The following is an 18,931-nucleotide window of genomic DNA, read 5'->3' on the forward strand; positions in this document are numbered from 1 at the left end:
GAGGCAGAGGATTGGAATAAGATAAGAAATCTGATTTAATGTACACCAAAGTAAAAAAAATAGTTTCTAGTATTCCATAAAATACTGACCAAAAAGATGTCTACACAGGCCACAAAGAAAAATCTCAAAATTTACACAGACCACAATCTGTCACTACAATGGTGATAAAACCAGAAACTAATAACAAAAAGTTAACAAACCACATTTACCTAAAAATTAAAAGAAATGCTTTTAGTTCATTTCTGGGGTTAAAACATGAGTCAATCAAAACCTCTTAGGATATGGTCAAGACAGTATTTAAAAACATATTAGCTAAAAGTCACATATTATTAAAGAAGAAAAAACAAAAAACTAAGATTCAACTAAACAAGTTAAAAGATGGACGTTCAAAACAAGGTGAGCAAGTGGGGGGAGAAAGGAACCAATAATGAAATTAGGAATCCGTGAGTTAGACAAGCAGAACCAATAAATATGTTTAATAGCTGGTTTATGACAATACCAATAAAACTGATACAATTTCAGCAGTGCTAATTAACAGAAAAAGAACTAGAATGAGAAAGGAAATACAACTACAGTCACGGAGAATCTGGGGGTGGGGGTGGGGGCCACACTCTGCGGCAAGCAGGATCTTAGTTCCCCAATCAGAGATTGAACCTGGGCCCTGGCAGTGAATCCACTGTGTCTGAACCACTGGACCACCACAGAATTCCCTAGAAAATGTAGTTTTTAAAGTTAAGAGAATAAAACTGATAACTGGCTTCTAAGAAGTTCAAAATTCTTGATGAAAACAAAAACTTTCCAGGAAAATGTACTGTATTGACTTTAAGAGGGATAAAGTCAGAATAAAACATCCTCTGCGAGAAACTTAAAAAGGTATCAGAGAAATTCTCCCCAAAGAAACAATGGATTCTGACAGCATCAAAAGACTTCTTTATACCTTCAAGGAGCAGACAGCCCCGATGCTTTCTAAATTGTTAAGTTGGATCAATTTAGAAAGTGGAGAGCTTCCCAAATCATGATCTCAAAAAAACAACACAGCTAAAGAAAAAATAGAAGTATACCTCAATCCTCTATTTTGGAACCTACATACAATGCTAGTAAAAGAATATCATCAAAACAACCATTATGACGCTCAGTACCTACACTGTTCTATATAGTGCACATGTATCAATCAACTCACCAAATCCTCCCAACCATCCTATGAAGTGCTATTATTATCCTTTCTTTCAGATGAGGAAACCGTGGCACAACTGTGACCCAAACCCAGGACCCCAGTCTGCAGAGACCATGCCCTAATCACCGAAGTACACTGCTTCCCCTTTCAGTCCTGCAGCTTATTAAAACAGGAATCCACCACAAGAAAGTAAGGCGTACCAGGGATCCCAAGCTGGCTCTGCACTGGGAAGTCTGCTCACAAAATTCATCTAAGGGACACTCAGTGCCTGGTCTTGTTATTGATACTGTGCTCCAATAAAAGCAACCAGGGCTTCTCAGAGAAATGGCTGATTTGAGAGCAGAAAATATACAAGATGAGCCTGGAGCATCCTGCAGGGCCAAAAAGTGAGGAAGTACTCAAGAAGCAAAATTATGGGGTATATCAGAGGGACAAACCCCCAGTGACCAAGCTGGAACGATTTAAGCAATAAAATGGTGCAATACTGGTTTATAACCCAAGGTATAAAACACATTATCTATGAATCCATACAGACAGAAGCAAATAAGCCATTGAATAAACAGGAAACAAGAGACAAATCTCCCCTACAGAAGAATTATGAACAGTGTATGTAGATAACTCCCCACTCAAAGAGACAGAGCATAACGCCCCTCTCCTTAAGCATGAGCATACTGTGACTTCTTCTGAAGAATACAGTATGGAAAGGGGGAAAACAAGTACGTTTACAGTGGAAACACGTGACAAACACTAGCTCAGTTAGGTGATCAAGGTCAGTATCAGTGATGAGTCAGGTCGCTAGCATGTACTCTCACAATGATGAGATATAAAAGTGGCCCTTTACCTTTGGGGTCCTCCTCCCAATGACACATACCTCCAGTCTAACCAGGGGAAAAACATCAGAAAAACTAAAACTGAGGGACGTTCTGCAAAACACCTGGCCACTCAAAACTTTCGGTCACTGAACACAGGGGAAGTTGTAGAAATTGCCACAAGCCAGGGGAGCCTACGGAGAAGGCAATGGGACCCCACTCCAGTACTCTTTGCCTGGAGAATCCCATGGACGGAGGAGCCTGGTGGGCTATAGTCCATAGGGTCGCGAAGAGTCGGACAAGACTGAGTGACTTCACTTTCACTTTTCACTTTCATGCATTGGAGAAGGAAATGGCACCCCACTCCAGCGTTCTTGCCTGGAGAATCCCAGGGACAGGGCAGCCTGGTGGGTTGCCGTCTATGGGGTCGCACAGAGTCAGATACGACTGAAGCAGCCCACCAGGCTCCTCCACCCATGGGAGTTCCCAGGCAAAGAGTACTGGAGTGGGTTGCCATTGCCTTTTCCAAGCAGCAGCAGCAGCGGAGCCTAAATGTAATCTGGGATCCTGGAACAGAAGAAAGTTATTAGGTAAAAGCTAAGGAAGGAATTCCCTGGCGGTTCAGTAGTTAGGACTCAGGGCTTCCACTGCAGGGGGCACGGGTTCGATCCTTGGTCAGGAACTAAGATCCCGCATGCTGTACAAGTGCAAATAAATAAAAGAAATAAAAGATATTACAGAAGTTGGAATAAAGTATGGACTTTCAATAATGATAATGTATCAACACTGTCCCTTAGTTGTGACAGTGTATCAAAAGCACATTAGTGATAGGGGAAAAAGAGAAATGTCTGTAATATTCCTGTAACTTTTCTGTGATCTAAAACTGTTCTGAAGTTAAAAGTTTATTAACTGCTTAAAACACAGAGACGAAAGGCTGATAAAATTCAACATCCTTTCCTGATAAAATCTCTTAGCAAGCCAGGAAGAAAACACTACTTCCTTACACTGATGATAAATATTTATCGAAAATCAACAGTCAGCACCAGCTTCAATGGTGACATACTAGAGGCAAATCCATAATGATGCCAACCAGCACTGCTGTTATTTAATGGGTTCTCCAGGGGCAATTCCCTGGGCATGTGAAAAGAAAATGCCTATTTCTGTTGGCTTTGCCCCCTAACCCTAATTAGGGTTGCATCAACCAGGGTGCATATTTGCAGAAGCCCTTCCCTCCAGTTCTTTGCTGAGCTTTCTGGCTGAATAGTAAGCAGTCTAGTTTCTGTCCTGAAAGTGAAAGTGTTAGTCACTCGCTCATGTCTGACTCTTTTCGACCCCATGGACTGTAGCCTACCAGGGTCCTCTGTCCACGGGATTTCCCAGGCAGGAATACTGAAGTAGATTGCCATTCCAATCTCTAGAGGATTTTCCCGACTCAGGGATCTAACCAGTGTCTCCTGCATTGCAGGGAGATTCTTTACAGTCTGAGCCACTTACCAGACACTTGGTTTATGTCCTAAATGTGCCCATTTCTCAGTTATTTTTCAAGCAAAATGAGCTATCCAGGCTTCAAGCCACAGATCCCCACAGCCTTCCAGCCTCAAGGGCCACCTACACTCCAGACTTTGCAGAGACACCGGACTTTGCAGAGACTCATAGTTCCCTTCTCTGATACTGGGTGGCTCAGGGTGAGGTCAAGTCTGTTCAGAATTCCAGGAATTCTCCACGCAAGACAGCTCTGACTTCTCAGAAAGGGCTCAGCTCGAACACCAAGGCGTGCACAGCTGGTGGGGGGGGCAGGACTCATGGACGGCCTTCCTGAGGGGTGCACTGAACAGATGGGGGTTTCCTGACCCCCTCGTGGTAGGCTGCGTGTGGTCCCTCTCCAACAGCCGAGGAAGTGCTGGCAGGAAACCCGCACTGCCTCACACAGCACAAGGCAAAGAGCCGGTTTGGCCACACCAGACGTGGGGGTCTCAGCGGGCCAGGCCACAGCCTCATCCCTCACGGTGGTGGGCGAGAGTGAGTGGTGTCTGCTGTGGAGGTGCGAGGTACTCACTGCTCGGACAGCAGCCAGGCCCACGGAGAGGGCCCATTACACCTGTACTTACCTAGCGGCTCTAGTCTCAGAGGTTGCCTGGACCCAGGCCTGCCCCAGAGGCCCCAGGCAAAAGTCTAGTACCTTCCCAGGGTAATAAACAGAGGGCAGTCTCACAGAGGCCCAAGCTCATCCAGGCTGAGACCACATGAGTTTGGATCACTCCAGGTGACGTCTCCAGACCCTCCAGGAAAGCAGGAAGCAATCAGGGCCTCTTGGTGATGTGCATCACCGATGAAGCCTGGATCTCCAGCGAGACCCATGGGGTGGCCAAAGACACACGGGGCCATGCCTGCCCTCCACGCCGGGCAGGGAGAGCCCTGGGGAAGACCCAGAGCAGGAGGAGGACCAGGCAGGCCCAAGAGTTTAGGAGATGGGCCCTCAGGGGCCACGAGGTGCACCACGAGGGATGGCAGAGAAAGAAGAGGGCCACAGGCCGAAAGCGGGAGACGCAGCTTCTGCAGGTCTGAGAAGCTGGTCCAGACCGGTGAGGGCGGGGTGGCACTGCAGAGAATTTGGGCGGCGGGGTGGGGGGAGTCAGGGTCAGCTGTGCCGGCAAGGCCTGGGTGGGAGACAGACCTCTCCACACCTGCCTACGCTCTCTGTGGCCACAATCACCATGGGTTCATAGGGTTGTGAGGCTTCCTGTAAACTCTCCCACCTTCCAATTATCCTCACGGGAGTAACACTTTCTAATCCTCAGGAAAAACAAACAACACAGGCCTTGTTTAACACGAACGCAGCAAGGGTTTTTGTTTTTGTTTTTGCAGCCTATTCCCTGGGGTGGGTAAGCTGAAAGCTCAATCGCCAGATCCGGCAACACATGGCTTGGAGGGGATTCATGTGTGAGTGTATGGTGTGGCGCGTGGTATATGTGTGGCATGCGTGTGCGGGGTGGGGTGTTTGGGTGTGGTATGAGCAGCGGGGGTGTGTGTGTATGACGGGATGTGAGTTTGTGAGGGAGTGTGTGTTGCAGTGCCAGTGTGTGGGAGAGTATGTGGTGGAGTGTGTGTGTGTGTGAGGTGTGTGACGTGATGTGAGAGCTGGGGGGGTGTGTGGTATGAGTGCTGGGTGTGTATGCATACGTGATGGGAAGTGAGTGTGTGGAATATACGGTGCGGGGTGTGTGTGTGTGTGTGGTGTGAGCGACGGGGAGTTTGTGGGAGGATGTGTTGCAGAGTACGTGGTGGAGCATGTGTGTGTGCATGTGTGGGATATGTGGTGTGAGTAGTGGGGAATGTGTGTGTGGTGTAAGTGGTGGGGTGCTTGTGAGACAGGACTTGTGATAAGTGTGTGTGTGTGTGTGTGTGTGTGTGTGTGTGAGATATGAGTGGTGCGGTGTCTCTGTGTGACGTGCATGTGCAGGGGTTGCATATGGGAGGGAGCCCCCCTGCACCCCTGGGGAGAAGCCCCTCAGGCCAGGTCCCATCTCCCCACCTCCAGTCCAGGCGCAGTGGGCACACAGAACACACAGAACTGTGACTTCCTCCCTCTGACCAAAGGGCAGGAAGAAGCAAGGCCACTCTGAGCACAGAGCAGCCTGGCCGGGCAGCTGGTCACCAACAAATGGCTGGAAGAAGACAGGAGACTCTTACTGTGGGCTGCCGTCTGCGGCGGAGCACAGGGAAAATCAGGCCCTGCCAGGGGTCTCCAGACAGGGTCGGGGGTCTGCCAAGAAGGACCCCAGCCAGGGGAGGAGGCCAGCACCGTGCTTGTCCCTTGTAGCCCTCACAGACCCCTCTGCCTAGTCAGTGACACCCACAACCCCCACAGAAGCTGCCGGGAAAGGGCCCGAAATGCCCCCATTCACCGCTTGGAGAGAAAGAGAGCGCAATTTCAATTAAGGCCCCAGACTGTCAAAAAACGTCAAGTTATTAATCTCCTCATGGCAAACGTGAACCCGGACCTGCTTACACAGCCAATTGAGCGTGCTCTAAATTAGTGTTTGCAGGTAATTGATTCAGCTGCCAGCCCCACGCCGGCCGCTACAAGCCGGTGACGCCACCAACATTAAATAATATGGGGCGGTAAAGCGTGCTGCCTGACTGGGCCTGCAGTCAGATGCCGTTAGCGCCCGATTTACCCAAACATTAACGTCTCATCAGTTTAACACAATTTACGACACCTCAATTGTGGAAACTGATTTTCATTTCCTCTGGAACCCTGCTCACAGGCACAGCGCGGAGGAGGGGGGAGTCTTACTAAATGGCAGCGGGTCGCTTCCATTTTTCTAATGTGCCCTGAAGATTTTATGACAAACCTTTGATGATGAAACAGAACAAGAAGATGAGGCTTAGAACCAGGTCTCCTGGCCAGCAGCCTATCTGGGTCTGAGTACCACTGTGCCAGGGGTGGTGTGCCCTCCTTCCGGAAAGTCAGTCCTGTCTCCTGCCCCTTCAATCCTGACATGCCAGAGGCCCTGTGCTTCTTGCCCTGAGTACCCCCTTCCATGGGGCTGGGGCTTGGCCACGCTCCCAGCAGAACGTCCAGAAGATTCTAGGGACACTTCCAACCCAGGGGTCGGTGGCCTGCAGGGAAGTCGCTGCCTTGGACCATCCCGGGCATTAGTCCAGCCTGTGTAATGACCACCACACCTCCAGGGGAACCTCCACCTGCTTCAGACGAGATCTCACACTCCCACTCAGTCAAGAGAAGAATGCTGAAGTTTACAGCCAGCAGAGAGGACAGGAGAAAAGTAGTTCAGGACGTTTTCTCCTCTTGCGCACCCATCCATCTAACTGACCCACGTGTATTTCCTGACACCGACTGAGGGGAGAACGCTGCAGATTAATGAGATGCTGGGGCCTCTAAGGGGAAGTTCCTAGGCTCCAAGGACACAGGCCACAAAACGGCATCCCGGGCCATGACAGAGACACGCCTGTGGGGAGAGTGAGCCTGAGGCAGAGATGTGTGCCCACCTCACTGCTGAAGACTGAGCGGTGGCACCAGCAGTAGGGGGTGCCCTCCTCAAATCTGGCCAGGGACACCCCAAGATGCGACAGTGTCCCAGGACAGCTCAGTTCAGTCGCTCAGTCGTGTCTGACTCTTTGCGACCCCATGGACTGCAGCATGCCAGGCTTCCCTGTCCATCACCAACTCCTGGAGCTTGTTCAAACTCACGTCCATCGAGTTGGTGATGCCATCCAACTGTCTCATCCTCTGTTGTCCCCTTCTCCTCCACCTTCAATCTTTCCCAGGACAACCACCTTCCCATTGCCTCTAGTTGCGGGGGCAACATCATCTGCTCCCCAGGGTCACCTGTCCTGCCTCCCCCATCCCGCATGCCCTTCAGGAACAGACTCCATCTCTTGTCCCCATCATCTCTGCCTCAGCTTTTCTCCAGGGGGAAAATCGCCCACACCCTCCACCCCAGGAAGCCCCTGCTCTCAGGGTCCAGGGACCCACAGATCAGATGCCCTCCTGCCCTGCCTGGCTGAGGCTGCGAGGGCAGGCACCACTTCCCATCTGTATCCCCCCACGGCCAGCTGCAGAGGGGGCACAGCACACAGTAGGTGCACAACAGCGCACCCACCTGGCACTTGAGCTGGACTAATGCCCCTCATCACCCTCAGGGCGGCTGCTTCTGGCCCAGAGCCTCAGGGTTATTTCTCAGAGGGCCGCCCCAATCCACAGAGGTGGCGGCAGTGGGGCCAGCCTGGCATAGGTAGGGGGTAGCAGAGACCAAGCAGTGCCCCGATCCACAGAGGAGGCGGCAGTGGGGCCAGCCTGGGACGGGTAGGGGGCAGGGCAGGGGCGGGGGGGGGGTGGAGACCAAGCAGTGTATAGACAGATGTAAGCTCTCACCAGAGCTCAGCTTGTCAAGAGGCTCTCCTTCAAACTGCAGCCAAATGCAACATGTAGACGCTGAATCCCACCTCACACAGACCAACTCGAAAAGGACAGCTTGAGACAATGCAACCTAGACACTTGTAATATTAAAGATGACTGTTAACTTACTTAGTGGTTATGTGAAAAGGAAAAAAGTACCCTCATCCACTGAGACACCCGCTGACATATTTACAGGTGAGATGACTCCAAGTCTGGGGTTTGGTTTTAAACACTCCAGCAAAACAGAACTAAACAAAAGCCCTGACAGGGCCTTGGGTGTTCATTACACCCCTCTGTAGCTCCTGTTGTTCAGTCGCTCAGTCGTGTCTGACTCTTCGGGACACCACGGATGGCAGCCCGCCAGGCTTCCCTGTCCTTCACTGTCTCCTGGAGTTTGCTCAAACTCATGTCCACTGAGTCGGTGATGCTATCTAACATCTCATCCTCTGCAGTCCTCTTCTCCTTTTGCCTTCAATCTTTCCCAGCATCAGGGTCTTTTCCAATGAGTCTACTTGGGGAGTATTTGAAATTTCTCATTAAAAGAAAAAAAAAAAAAACAGACCTCTATTGCCTGGGGTCAGGGAGTTAGGGAGCAGGAGTTATTTCAAGTGGCTGACCCCTGACCCAGGGCCTACACCCATAGGAATCCCAGGGCAGATACCATATTTCAGCAGAAGATCATGGGGAACCAAGAGTCCTCCTCTGGCAGGAGTGACAGAGCTGGGTCCCTGAAGACTCACCAGTTCTGTGCCCTCTTGTGGGAAGTCACAGCAGCGGAGCCTCTGAGGCCATGTTAACCTCTTATCTCCCAGGATAAAAAGAGAGGAAATACAGAGGACTCCTTTACAGGTTATTAAACTTCGGAAAAGAAGATGCCTAGCCCCAAAGCCCAGGATGAGGATGACCATGAATGTCCACGATGCCCACAACTGACTCTGTCTGCACCTCACCCTCACCCTGAACTGATGAGGTGGGCTGTCAGAATAGGCTAGGGGTGTGGAGGCAGGCCAACCCCGAGGGCACCTTGGGTAGACTTGGGCCCTGCAAGGGGGTATGGGGAGCAGCACCGAGCTCTTACAAGGCCAGGCAGGAAGGCACAGCCCAGGATGGATGGTAGAGGGTAAAACATTTTTTTGTGCTCACAATATTTCTGACATCAAATAAGTGGGTTTTCCACACTAAGCAATTCTCCAGTTCTCGGTGCACCTTCTGACACTGCCTGCCATAGTTAGTTGCAGACGCCACAGATTAAGGGCTCCATACCACAGAACTGGCCCCTCTGCAGGCACCAAGCCCAAGCCCAGGCCCCTTTTACCAAACTCTGATCAGCCTGAAATCAGGGGTTCCCAAGCCTCGCCTCGGGTTTCAGTCTGCCAGCATGGCTTGCAGAGCTCAGGAAAGTGCTTTACTTGCTACAACCACTTTATTATGAAGGATAAAACTCAGCAAGGGCTGAATGGGAGAGCAGCACAAGGCCAGGTGTCGGGGGAAGGGCAGAGCTTCCAAACCGTCTCCAGGGGCACCCCCCTCCCACAACCCCCACGTTCGCCAACCGAGATGCTTTCCGAACCCTGTGGTTTAGGGCTTTTACGGAAGTGCCATTACCTCCTTAGATACATGACTGATTAAATCACAGTCAGAACTCAGTCTCAATCTCTAGTGCCTCTCCTCCCACTCTGAGGGTCCTTCATTAATATAAGGGGCTTCCCTGAGGGCTCAGCTGGTAAAGAATCTGCCTGCAATGCAGGAGATCCTGGTTCGATTCCTGGGTCAGGAAGATCCGCTGGAGAAGGGATAGGCTACCTAATCTAGTATTCTTGGGCTTCCCTTGTGGCTCAGCTGGTAAAGAATCCGCCTGCAATGCAGGAAGCCTGGGTTTAATCCCTGGGTTGGGAAGATCCCCTGAAGAAGGGAAAGCCTACCCACTCTAGTGCCTGGAGAATTCCATGGACTGTGTAGTCCAGGGGGTCAGAGTCGGACATGACTGAGCAACTTTCACACTCACTCACTCATTAGTATAAACTCAGGTGTGGTGGAAAGGGGCTTATTGTAAATAACCATATGCTTCTCTCTATGAGGGGATTTTAAAGGTTGTACAGCTCTGTGCCAGGAACTGGTGGTAGAGACAAAGCACGCATTTCTTATCATGTCACTTGCGGAAAAGTGGCAGCCTCTTCAGTGTCTTCTCTGCATAGGATGGGGCTCCCAGGTGGTGTGGCCACTAGTGGGAGACTTGGGAATGGAGGCTTCCTGCCCCAGGAGCGGGGTAGGAGGGCAGCCACTGGGGCAGCTTGGGGCTGACTCCAGGGCTTCTTCATGCCCTGGGGAGCAGCCTGCTGACCTCTGGGTCCTGGAGTGGGGCTGAGGAACTGGCCAGGCCACACCCAGGATAGAGGGGCAGCCCCCACCCCACCTCAAGGCCCCCAGGTGGCAACAGGCTCAGCCTAATTGGAGCCACAGGACGACGGAGCTCTCCAGAACGCTTTATGAGCCACTTAACCATCCCTTGACCCAGTCGTCCAAGCACAGCAGACATAATGGCAGTGTTTACACATAAAAATGGCAAGCTGTTTTACTAGCGGCTTTCAGAGTCACAATAGCAGCTATTTGGTAAAGTTTCCCACAAATGGCAGAAAGTCCAAGAGTGGAATGCTGGGGCACTAAACCACCCTGAAAAGTAATCAAAGACCATTACCATCAAACACTCTGCCAAGAGGCAGGGAGGTGGCCCCAGTCAGGAGAGAAATCCTCTCTGCCCATGATGTTGAGTCTGCCCCTAATCCCCGCTCAGTCTGTGCGCCGGCCACAGTGCCTCATCTGTCACTCGCTTGGGGAACATCAATTACTGCTTTTTACATTTTAATCTTTACCCAGAGAAACACAGCAGCTTACCTTTCCATCTCATATTCTTTCATTCCCACTTTTACAGCCTTCATTACCTGGAGGACGGATATTAAGCAAAGACATTTGTATTGAGGAGATAAGTAACACTGCCTTATAAATAATGTAATAGCACTTTTTCCAAAGAATCACTTCTTTAAAAAAAAGAAAGATACGTGCACACAGTGGTGCAGAAATGTGACAAATTAGAACTTTTTTTTTAAAGCTCCAAAGTCATACAGTTTATTTAAACCACTCCGGAGCACTTCTATTCAGCAGTCAATAAACACCTCGGCAGGCGAGTGAAGATTTAACCAAGAAGTGTTGGGTGAATACTTAATGCTCAGGAGGCCATGGCAACTATCCTAGAAGGTTTCCCTCCTTATAAAACACAGACAACATGAACTGGAACAACAGATTCTGTTGCTCCCAAGGATCCCCATCCGTCTCCTGACACAAGGCTACAAAGGTCAGTGAGTAGGCACTGGGCTAGCCCACTCAACCAGACTCATTTTGGGAAATAAACTTCCTTCCGGGAAAGTGGAAAGGTTTGGGAAAAAACCATGTGAGAGGGTTTTCAGAAAATGTATGATGGTAATAAATGTGCTTTTATTCGTGGGTAAGGACCACAGATTTTTTTTTTAACAGGTTTTATTTATTTATTTAAACTTTTGGCCACACCCTGTGGCATGTGGGATCTTAGTTCCTCGACCAGGGAGCGAACCCACCCCCCTGCATTGGAAGGTGGTCTCTTAACCACCGGACCACCAGGAAGTCCCAAGGACCACAGATTCTTTCAAAGGAGCTGGGACGGCCAGGATGCCAGGAGGGAGAGTCCTATTCTCTCAGAAGGGGGTACTTCTTGTCGGGAAATTCTCTGAGAGTGGGAGTTTTAATGTGAGAAACGGCCAGAGCCTCTGCCCTGCATGTCCTGTCCCTACTGGGGAACAGTAAGAAGCCAGCACTGTGCATCCGGCCTGCAGAGGCACTTCCTGCCTGCTGGTGTGGCCTGGGGACCAGTGCCACCCCAAGACCATCTATCTCAACATTCCCCTCTCGGCCCACACCAAGCAAGGCTGCTTCCCTGGCCCTCCCGAATGGCAGGTCCAACGAGCCAGCGCCCAGCTTACCTCCCGGTGGGCCTCACTGGAGATTTTATTGGTGTAGCGCAAAACCTCCAGCTCCATGTCCGTCTTGAAGACTCGGCTGCAGAGAGGAGAGAAACAAAGGAGCAAGTCAGCGACGTCCAGTGGGAGCTGGCCGACCCCTCCAGGAGACCCTGCACCGCCTGAAGAGGAGCCTGGGGCTGCAGATGGGCTGCCTGGGCATGGAGGCGGGCAGAGGATGGGCCACCAAGCCTCAGGGATAATAAACTTGCCCTCCAGACCCAATGAAGCCTCAGGAGTGCGGGCTGTTTCCAGTGATGAGATTGGGAAGCCACTGTGGGTGGCCAGAGACAGCTTCCCTCATCTGGACTCAGCTTCCTCATCCATTAAATGGGAATACAGCTGCTGTTACTGCTAAGTCGCTTCAGTCGTGTCCGACTCTGTGTGACCCCATAGGCAGGGGCCCACTGTCTCTGGGATTCTCCAGGCAAGAACACTGGAATGGGTTGCCATTTCCTTCTCCAAATGGGAATACAGCCACTGTATTGTAAATGGGAATATGTGTGCAGGTAACACTGCACACATGCGCACTGAGTTCAGTCGTGTTTGACTCTTTGCGATCCTATGGGCCGTAGCCCGCCAGACGCCTCTCTCACGGCATTCTCCAGGCAAAAATATCAGAGTGGGTTGAAGGGCTCTCCTCCAGCATGGCAAGGCTGCTGGACCTGAATCTTAAGTGTGGTGACTCCTAGGACTCTGCCCAGATGGCCGAAGAGTTCTCCCATTTCCTCCTCACCTAGCCCGCAGGTCAGGCAGCCTTGGAAACACGTGACTCAGGCCCCTAGCGTGAGACAGGGTCATGGTGGGAACAGGGACGGGGCGGGCAACGCAACAAAGACACCCTGCTATGCCCTCAAGGCTCAACTGTGCCTTCTGCCAGCTGCACTCCAGGGGGGTCCTCCCAATAAACTCACGTTAGTTGCCCAAATTTGGTTCGGTTTCTGGTCTCTGCAACCAAACCCAAGCCTAAGTCAGACTCCTGCAGAGAAGCTAAATAAATATTCATTTTCTATTTCTACTCATTTGAAATAAGCAACTGTAGGTCATGAGCATTTAAACAGCAGCCCAGTCCAGCCCTTATGTGCGTTGAGTCCTTGGTGCATCCCTGATGGCGAAGTCTGCTCCCTTTATGAAAGGTGACCTGGCTTCACCAAAGGGCCCACAGAGCCACCTCTCTTCTCACAATGGGAACATGCTCAAGCCCCCTCAAGATCAGCACGGTAGGGGACTTCCCTGGTGGCCCAGGGGTTAAGAATCTGCTTTCCAATGCATGGGACATAGGTTCCATCCTTGGTGGGGGAACTAAGATCCCATGTGCCGCAGAGCAGCTAAGCCTGTGCACTGCAACGAGAGAGTCCAGTGTGCTGCAATGGAAGATCCCCCGTGCCGCAACTGAGACCCGACACGGCCAAAAATGAGATCAGCACAGAATACTGTCACGGTGATAGATTAACGCCTGCCCCTCCGTCCAGAATGCACCTGGTCTAACCACTGTCCTCCTCTGAAGCCTGGTGGCTCTGAGCTAGTCTCAGCCAAGGTGGCCGAGGATGGCATGGAGCACCCATCTCCACCAGATGCAATCCCCAACACACACTGTCTCCATGGTGCCCAGCTGGACAGCCACCAGTCATTTGTCACCAGGAAGGAAGGCAGGCATTGCACAGCATAGGGACACCTTCCTAAGCCTATAAAACCTTCTGGGGGAACGGGGGAAAGATCAACCACCCACCCACGAGACTCTGTCCAAACAAACACACCTTCTTTATTGGGGACCAGACCCGGAAGTCTCAGCCTGATCTTTATCATCATAAAGGTGCTCTGGCTCCACCTCCAGGTGCTGTGAGCAGTGCCACCTGGGGGAACCAAAAGCTGGCTCCTGTGCCCCGGAGGGTGAGGTCCAAATCCACTCGCAGGACAACCTAGCGGCCCCTGGTGCTTTGATCCTGCCCTACTTAGCACCAGCCCTAAGATCTGTGAGGGGGAGCGGACCTCTCTATTCTCCGATGCAGTAATGACCAGAGTGACAACACCCGTGGGGACCAGGCCCAGGCTGCCCAGCCTCTGACCCTTCACCTCTCTCTTCAGCCTGGTCCACTGCTCTAGCCACACTCTTGCTGCCGCTTAAACCCCTAGGCTCTGTGCCCTTCCATCAGCACGAGCTTGGCCAAAGCCCCTAGAGGCACCAGCCCTAGCCCAGGCCTGTGTGTGTAGGACAGGAGGAGTGAACGGAAACCACTCGGCCGGGCGGACAGATGGCGCCACTGCCACTGGCCTCCAATGCTCTAGCTCTGCCAGGATTCAGAGCAGAGCATGCAGGCTGCTCTCAACTTCCTCCACCACGGAGACCTCCCAGGGCTCCTTCTCACATGAATGAACTCACCTCCTACCTCCTGGAGAACGCAGAAGCCAGTAGGCAGGTGTGTTCTCACCTCTTCTCCAAACTCCCAAGCCATCCCCCCAACACGTGCCCCCACCCGGTAAAAGGGAAGGCGTGCCCTCTTACCAGTGAGGCTCAGCCCTGCAAGATGCAAACCTGGGCTCAGCACCTGCCGCTCTTCCTGGAAGCTCCATGGCTGCTCACCTCCTCCTCTGGCCAAGCTTTCTCCCCACCTCCTGGCCCCGTTTCCAGAAAGGAAACCTGGACAGTCCTTGCCCCGGGAGAAGAGGTTTTATGAGCCTCTTCCCTGGCTTGTCCCCTTCAGGACTCCACCACTCTCCCAGCTCTCCAACCACCAATGTGTGGGATGATGGCCTTCTCACAAGCCCAGAGGCATCAGTGACCTCCTGAAAGCAAGAGGCACCATGACACCTGCCTCCACTGGCCCATCCTCGGCCGCCTCACCTCCTCCATCTCTCTTGGGTCCTCCCCTCCCTACCGCCCCCCCACCCCGCTGCCCCCGAGCTTTGCCGCACAACCTGCTCCCAAACCCCTGGCTCGGGTATAGGCCTCTCAGCTGCACACTACCTGCAGGACTCCCAAGGCACTCCCAGCTCAGGGGGGGAGAGACTCCTACCATTCCTTGAACTCCCACCTACAGCCACAGCTCCCCATCCCCAATGCCTAACACACGGACCTGGGCGACCTCTCTCTCATCCGTTCATCACTCCCACATCCAACTGATGACCAAGGGCTATGATCCCACCTCCGCAACCTCTCGTGCCTCCCCTTTCTCTTTGCCCCACCCCACTCTCTCCAGCCAGGACCACCTCTCCTGGTTCTTCTGGCCTCCAGCCCTGTCTGCTTCCTGGACCACAGCTGTGGATCTTCAGACAGTGCAAATATGACCAGGCATTCCTGGGCTTAAAACCTTTAGTAGTCCCCAGATGTCCAGACGCAGTTAAAGCAAGGACCCATACTCAAGATTTTGTAATAACCTATGAGGGAATATATGTGTGTGTGGAAAATAACTGGATCACTGTGCTGCACGCCTGAAACTAACACGACACTGTAAGTCAACTATCGTCGTTCAGTCGCTCAGTCGTGTCCGACTCTTTGCAACCCTATGAACTGCTAGCATGCCAGGATTCCCTGTCCTTCACCATCTCCCAGAGCTTGCTCCAACTCATGTCCGTTGAGTCAGTGATGCCATCCAACCACCTCATCCTCTGTAGTCCCCTTCTCCTCCTGCCTTCAATCCTTCCCAGCATCAGGGTCTACTTCAGTTAAAAAACAACAACAACAAAACCTATCTGGTGACCCTGAGGCTCTCCGGTGCCCATCTGACCTATCTCCATCACCTAACTTCAGCCTCCTTCCCCGCCTCCCACCAGGGACCCCTCTGCCTGGAACTGCTTTTTGCCCTTTCATTCTCTGGCTTTCACTTGTAATGCCCCTTTCTCAGGGTTGGTTCCATCCAGTCCCTCACCAGGAAAAATCCCCTCCCTCTATCCCCTGTGCAGTAAGCGATCATGCTTGTAATTTCTTTTTCATTTAAGTCTCTCTTTAAAAGCCCACAGTCCCGGAGAGCAGGGTCCCAGAGCCAGAACAGTGACTGGCCCAGAGCAGACAGACAGGACGTGGGCATTAAAACCAAAGCTGGAAAACACCTTACTTCCAACCAGGAGAGAGAATGGCTCATCTGAAAAAGAAAAAGAGGCCTCCCCCATCTCGCCCACCCTGGGTTGTTCCCCAGGTCAGCGTGGGCTGTCACCCAGCCTGGCAGGTTCGGGGCGGGACAGGGAGAAACAGCCTCCCCAGGCCTCAGCAACCTAACCCCGCCCCACCACTGCCTGCCCCCTGCCACACAGGTAGGAAGAGGCAGCCTCAGTGATTGCGCCCCAGGAGCCCACCTCACAGGCTCTTACACTTGCTTCGGCAGCATAGATACGTCCCAGGCTCTCCACTCCCCTCCTCTCTGCAGCCTGGACACTCTCAGTCTTGAAATAAGCAGGGAAGAGACTCCACCAGCCAAGGAGAGAGGGCGCTGGGAGCCCAAAACCATGCTCCCTCCCAACAGAAGTGATAAGCATGTCGAGCCATCTGAGGCCCAGAGTCCTGTTTCCTTTTCCAGTTTCACTTTGGGGAAGATGACAAACTCGGCCTCTAGTTGATTTACTCAGGATTTATATTTTCAGTCGTGTTTAAAAAAAAAACAAAAAAAAAACCATCAAACAGAACCAGAGGGAACTGTCCCAAGAACGCAGTTCTCCAGTGAAGCCGGCCTGGTTGAGCCCAGGCCTGGCCCTGTTGAACCCAAGTTTTAAGGGCCCTGAAAGTAGACAGCTGCGTGTGCCGGCTAACCCGACTGCCCAGGGGTGCTCTAGGGCTGATGTCTCGCCTGGTGCCGGGGGTCTCAGCCTGGCCCTGTTAACTGCACAACACAAGCACGAGAAACCGTCTTTAGGATCGTGGCAGGAAGCAGTAATGCTTTCCCTGCTCTGCACAGTTTCTCCTCATCTGCAAGAAGACTTGCTGCCCTGAGACTGAGAAAGCTATTTCCTTTACTGCCGCGTACAAACAGGCAAGAAAGGGGATTCTGCCGTGGCCTGGCCTCTGTAGATCCAACAGCCTTGGAGTGACGAAGGATGCTGAGTGTCACACTGAGTCCCAGCTTTGCCCAGCCTGAGGATGTATGGGGTGGGGCTTAGAAACATCACCTGCGAGGTGTCTGTCCCCAGGAGAGGATGGAGGTCACCTCCTCCATGAAGCATCAGAGGACCAACAATGCTCAGGATAGGATGGCACTGATGCCCCTTCAGATGTCTGGGCAGAAGGCAGCTCAGGCTCTTCTAGCAGCAAGAGGAGGTGCTTGATGCGTGCAGGAGGTGAGGACACTCAGGCAGAGCCCCCTGCTCGTGGCCAAGCCTGTGAGTACCACCACATCAGGAGGCCACTCAAGGAGAAAAGTAGCCCCACATGAGAGGAGGGGAGAGGAGGGGAGAGGAGGGGAGAGGAGGGGAGTGGAGGGGAGAGGAGGGGAGAGGAGGGGAGAGGAGGGGAGAGGAGGGGAGAGGAGGGGAGAGGAGGGGGTGAAGGCCCAGAATCCCTGGCTACAGGTCTGAAACAACAATAACTGGACCAGGCTGAGATTCATTTGTGCAGTCTTTTTTTTTTTTTTTTTTTCTTTTCCTTAAATATTCACAGGTCACAAAACTGCCTCTGGGCATTAAACCCAGGATTAAGACATCAATTAAGCAAGGTCTGAATGCTCCACTGATTAAAACAGTAGCAAGACAGGATGAAGGATTTCCAAAATCAGTCTCTAAGCATCGAAGTGCCACAGTGTTGAACAAAAACCCATTTGAAAGGGACAGGAATTCCGTCTCTCCCAGAGATGGATGTGCAGAGGCAAGTTCTGCGGGAGCTGTGGGCAGGAGTTCAATACCCTGGGACCCCCACGGCCATTCCTTCCCTATGCCGCGACCCAGGGATGCAAAGGGTAAAAGCCGGGAACAACAGGAGGGAGGGAAAGGGAAAGAGCTGGTTGGAATTACATATTCTCAGGAGGCTCGATCAATACATCCTCTCAGAGAAACCAGAGCCACGAAGAAAGAAAACGGTGGCTGAGCTCAGCTGTGAGTTGAGAGTGCCTGAGAGCTGACCGGGGCCAGGCAGCTGTGGGCCCCGTGCGGGGAGGGCTGGGACCAGGCCCTAACACCCCCACACCCTGTGTCCAGCCTTCTGGCCCACAGTAAGCCAGGCTCTCCCTCTAATCTCAGGTTCCCACTTTCCACTCCGCATTCTGGCTGATTTAGGGCTAAATGCCTATTCACCGGGAGGCAAAGACAGCAATCCTACCGGAATACTATCCATATACACACCAGAGAATCTAGGTCATCATCCACGTACCCTTCCTAATTTGGGACACGTTACCCAGGATGCAGAATCCTGGTGCACGTCGGCCCCAAACCGTCCACACCTCACTGTCTCCTAGGCACAGACAGGCAGGGCAGTAGATACAGAAGGGTCGCCCCACTGCCTGATGAATACGCACCGGCCACCTATGCTGGGTGTCCAACACTGGCATGGGACTCAAGTTAGCGTGGCACCACTTAAAACCCGAGAAGGTGCGTGGCAGAGGCTGACATGCTTGCCCTTTTGTGATGCTTCCAGAGGTGCTGAACTGAAACCCACAGCACCGAGCTATTAGACAGCACAGAGGCATCTCCTTTTATTTCCTCACCCACCTTCAGATCAATTTAATCACCCGCCGAACAGGAAAGCAGAACCACAGTCTAAACTACAGAAGTGAGACGCCTGCTCTTATTAAGTTTCAACTTTTGACCTCCATGTTCCCACTGCAAAACCCAGTGCAAGGAAAGAAATGATCAGTTATGATCTCGTGTTTGTGGGGGAAGAAGAGTATGATTATAGAGGAATTTATAAGAAATCATAAACGTACTGCTCGAGTGAATAGAAAACAATAAAAGCAGTCACAGCAAGGAAGTGAATGACACCCAAACATAAATGGGAAGGGAAGCTTCTCCTGTGTTAGGAGAGGCCTCCGAATCAGACTGGCTCCAGGAAGGATCCCAGATC

General features: G+C 52.0%; 1 protein-coding gene across 1 annotated transcript in view; it reads right to left on the minus strand.

The window, feature by feature from the left end:
• Nucleotides 1–18,931, minus strand: part of PEPD (peptidase D) — a 118,301-nt gene that overhangs the window by 62,633 nt on the left and 36,737 nt on the right. The window contains exons 8-9 of the mRNA XM_018062280.1: nt 11,917–11,992; nt 10,799–10,845 (exon numbers count right to left, since the gene is read on the minus strand). Coding sequence (XP_017917769.1) covers nt 10,799–10,845; nt 11,917–11,992 — 123 coding nt within the window. The remainder of the gene's footprint in view (nt 1–10,798; nt 10,846–11,916; nt 11,993–18,931) is intronic.

Source organism: Capra hircus, chromosome 18, assembly GCF_001704415.2.
Source record: "Capra hircus breed San Clemente chromosome 18, ASM170441v1, whole genome shotgun sequence".
In the NCBI taxonomy this organism is placed as follows: Eukaryota; Metazoa; Chordata; class Mammalia; order Artiodactyla; family Bovidae; genus Capra; species Capra hircus.